Here is a 4,231-nt window from a genome sequence, read left to right on the forward strand (position 1 = left end):
TCTCTCTCTCTCTCTCTCTCTCTCTCTCTCTCTCTCTCTCTCTCTCTCTCTCTCTCTCTCTCTCTCTCACACACTCACACACACTCACACACACACACACACTCCTGGCCCGGAAGCACAGGCACCAGCCCCACAGCATCTGTAATCTCCTTTTGCACAGGGAAACACTGGAGTGGTGTAGGGGCTCAGCTCTATTACTGTGTGTGTGTGTGTGTGTGTGTGTGTGTGTGTGTGTGTGTGTGTGTGTGTGTGTGTGTGTGTGTGCCTATATGCATATCGATGATACACCAGGGGTGGGCTGTGAAAAGTAGCACAAGCATCAAGAAAGCACTCCTGCTCAGTAGATCTCTATTTAAGGCTCATTCTCTTTTGTTTTTGACTGTATTAGGGAAGACTAAGGTCACGCTTTCCACACAATAAACACTTTTATTACATCTCAGCAGGGTCACACACACACACACACACACACACACACATACACACACACACACACACACACACACACACGTGACGCTAACTTCTGGGTTAGCCTACAAAAATATGTAATCACTGCACCAACTAATGGGCCCAGAAACAGGTATTTATGTACTCAAGAGTCAGGTCATTTTGGCTGCATGCGCCCCTGAGTAACTTTCATAGGAATGAACCGCGCCCCTTCACTTTATACATTCATGGTCAGCCCTGGACTATAGCATCATTAATCATGTTCACCGTACACGCATGCTCTTGCACATTAAAGACCTGGCGTGTACCGACTGTATCAGTCTCTTGGAGTTTTTAGGTTTTTGATTGAGTCTGCTGACATGTATCCATTAAGAGAGTGTTTGTGCATCTGCTGAAGGCTTATGGTCTTACAGGGCAGGCCAGTGTTTGCCCACACAGGAAGCTGTGGTAGCACGATTGAATCGACCCACAGTGTATTTTGGGATTTAGCAACCAGTGTCCATGTTCTGTTATCAGAGAGGAGCTGTGATTGTTCGTGTTTGTCCTAACAGCCTCTCTCTCCCTGCAGGTCCACAATGTGTCCTTCTCCTTTGAGCTGATGCAGGATGGAGGTCTGGAGAGACCAAAACCCCGGCCAGAGGGTAGGAAGCACATTTAACTGGGGATATAAACTTTTTTTTGTAATTCTGATTTGAGAAGATATTTTCCCGTTACCTGTTGATTGAACTTGTATCTGATACTTTGAAAAAACCCAGAGAGCAGCCTGCAGCATCCCCTGTTTAGTAGACTTTAGGCTGCAGACATCATCTACACATATTGCATTCATTTTAAGGCAGTTCGGTCAAAAACTGCATCAGGCGGCTGTGGCTCAGGGATAGGGAAGTGTAAGATAAATGACATGTGATATAATGTAACAAAGGTATAATCGGTAACTACAGGCGTGTGTCTCATTCAGCCGCTTCACTACATCTTACACCAAAACAACAATCTGTATTAGTTTTTCACAAAGAAATGAGCTGTAACTTTTACATGGCCTTATTATATGATTGTAATCATTCAAAATATGTAAACTTGTGAAAACTCTCAATCTGACAAAAAAGAAAGAAATTGGGCCTTGGGATAGCTCACCTTGTTGAGTTGGTCCCATGTTCCGGGACTCAGAGGACCTGGGTTCGATTCTGATCTGGGGATCATATACACATGTTATCTCCCCAGTTCAAATCTGTCGCTATAATAAAAGCACAAGAGGCCCAAAAAGATATCTTTACATCAAATACTTGTTTTTAAATACAATTAACCATTAACTGTTTAACATACTGGTTATTATAAAGACAATGTGTAATTATACATTTATCTACCTAGTATTCATCTTAACCTTAGCTGTAAGTATGGCTCCAAGATATGTCTATATAGAACTTATTATGATTCATTTATTCTTTCTCTCTTTTTTGTTTCTCCAGATATAGTGAACTGCGACCTTAAGTCCACACTGCGCGTCCTCTATAACCTCTTCACCAGGTACAGGAACGTGGACTGAGCCAAGCGTGGAAACATTATTTTATGGACCACATGTTTTTCTTCCTTTTGGTTGTATCTTCATTTATCTGAAAGCATACCGTATATCACATTCCTTGTTCCATCATTTACCACACAAATCTGTATTTTTTTAATATATCCTTGAAAGACACAAAATGCATGACTTTATATTGTAAATTGGAAAATGCTTTACAGTCCCAGACATCTACATACGATTTTTGAAGTCATAAATAATTCTGTACGGATTTTTGTCGCCCTGCATTGATATCATGAAAGGGAGATTTAAAGATAAGCATTTTTTAATTCAGAAAAGAAAAGGTTTAACTGTATTTATTGTACATTTTTGATACACCTGTTTAGTCTTACTTATCCATGTTTGCATCTCTGCTCTTGTTTATGTCATTAATAAGTGCCTTTTATTTTAAACACGTGAACACTACAGCATGCACTGCATTGCTCCACTGTTGTCTTAACGTTCCAGATTTATTTTGCATGTGTGGAGTGATATTTCAAATATTTGACCAAAGCTCTGTTGTCCTCACTGTAAAACACAAAGGCTTTACTCCACAGGCAATCTCTGTCTTGTGTATGATTAAAGTCAACATTCTATTATCACTTTTCTTTTTGTGGTTTTATTCATCTCATGTTGCCCTTCCCTTTTTACCCAGTTCCGATTCGGAAATGTGTTGGTTCTCCCAGTTTCGCAATGGCAGCGTTGTAAACAATGAATTGTATTGAGGATCATTTACAGCTACGGAATGATTTTAAACTACCACATCCATAATATGATAGTGGCTACCAGGATGACATATGAAAATGGCTAAAAATGTAAGGACACCTTTCATAACTCTGTAGTGTTTTTGGTGTAGTTGGCTCTACTGTGAGGAACTACAAAAAATAAAGAAGCACATTGGTCAGACTAAAGCAAATGTCAATAGCTTTTATAAAATCAACTTAACATGGAGACCAAATCCAAATAATCGGTCTGTGTGCTATTAATATAGCAATCATCGGCTATCTTTTTTACAAGCTGGCTAGCATACGTTAGCTACCTACCGAACTAGTGTTCTAGCGAACGTTGGCAATCTACTTAACAATATAGCTAGCAAAAGTTAGCTATCTACTTAACAAGATAGCTAGCTATTGCCAAATTGGTGGCTCTTGTAATTTAAAATAGAATATTATTTTATACTCTATGCCTATGGTTTAACTTGCAGAGTGAACCTGTGTCTACCGTTCTGCCAGTGAGAGTTAATAAAAACATTGTTGTACTGATTGAAGCCAACCGGACGCTCTCATACAGCCATTAGCTTCTCACAGCACCAAACATTGCTGTTTATACCCAAATATGTGATATTTGAATAAAATAATCACATATTTGTAATCTAAATGTTCAGGCACTCTGAAAGTTTTTTTTAACAACAGTTCATTCAAAAGCTTGAAACTGGTTTCTTTGGCAAATTGTTGATAAAGCTGGTGACGCTATGCTAAGTCTTAGCACTAACACTCCGGAAATACCAACAACAACAAATAAGGCAATGCGGAAGCGCCCTAAAGCATGGCAAAGCACAAGGTGAATCCTATAAATACATCACATTTAAACAAATATTTTATTACGTTTTTAAGTAGGATTTATTTTCTTCCAAGTAAAGTGAATATTGTCTGTATTTAAGTGTTACGTTCTACTTTCAAGGCAATTTTACTTGAACAAACAACAATTGCAGTTACTGTTTGTGGATAGCTGCCCACACTTTCTCTATCATGTATCTATTTATGTTTGAACACATTTTATTCAATAAAACGCTCAGTCCCTGAATGCAGGTGCATTTTTCAGCCGCTCAAAGGAAGCAAAGAGGAATGCTTTCTCAACAAAACAAATATTGGGGTCAGATTGGTTCCAATTTTGCTTACCCAGAAATACAAGTGGACCTGCGTAACAATTTTCTTTTTACTAAATTGAGATGGACTGTTTGAAAAGCTGTGTAAAAGCTTTCTGAATTGAAGCTGACCCCAACATTGACCGAAATGGATAGTAGAGTTACTAAAAGGATGAAAAGGTAATGTCTTTCTTGCTCATTCCTCAATGGCTTTTGAAAGAAAGTGGGGGAAATGTGTTTGGGTTGAACGTACTCATTATTACACTGGGGTATCGAGATATTCTCTGCAGGACCCAGGCACGTTGCAAAGACACTCAGATTTTTTTTTCTTTCGATTCTATGTTGTTTTTTCGTGAATTTTTGATTGTGTGTGT

General features: G+C 38.8%; 1 protein-coding gene across 1 annotated transcript in view; it reads left to right on the forward strand.

Annotated features, from left to right (window-relative positions):
- Positions 1-2,595, forward strand: part of LOC104952284 (alpha-parvin-like) — a 17,569-nt gene extending 14,974 nt beyond the window's left edge. The window contains exons 8-9 of the mRNA XM_010779080.1: positions 976-1,085; positions 1,905-2,595. Coding sequence (XP_010777382.1) covers positions 976-1,085; positions 1,905-1,981 — 187 coding nt within the window. The 3' untranslated portion in view covers positions 1,982-2,595. The remainder of the gene's footprint in view (positions 1-975; positions 1,086-1,904) is intronic.
- The last annotated feature ends 1,636 nt before the right edge of the window (positions 2,596-4,231 follow it).

Source organism: Notothenia coriiceps, unplaced genomic scaffold, assembly GCF_000735185.1.
Source record: "Notothenia coriiceps isolate Sejong01 unplaced genomic scaffold, NC01 NC01_scaffold00019789, whole genome shotgun sequence".
In the NCBI taxonomy this organism is placed as follows: Eukaryota; Metazoa; Chordata; class Actinopteri; order Perciformes; family Nototheniidae; genus Notothenia; species Notothenia coriiceps.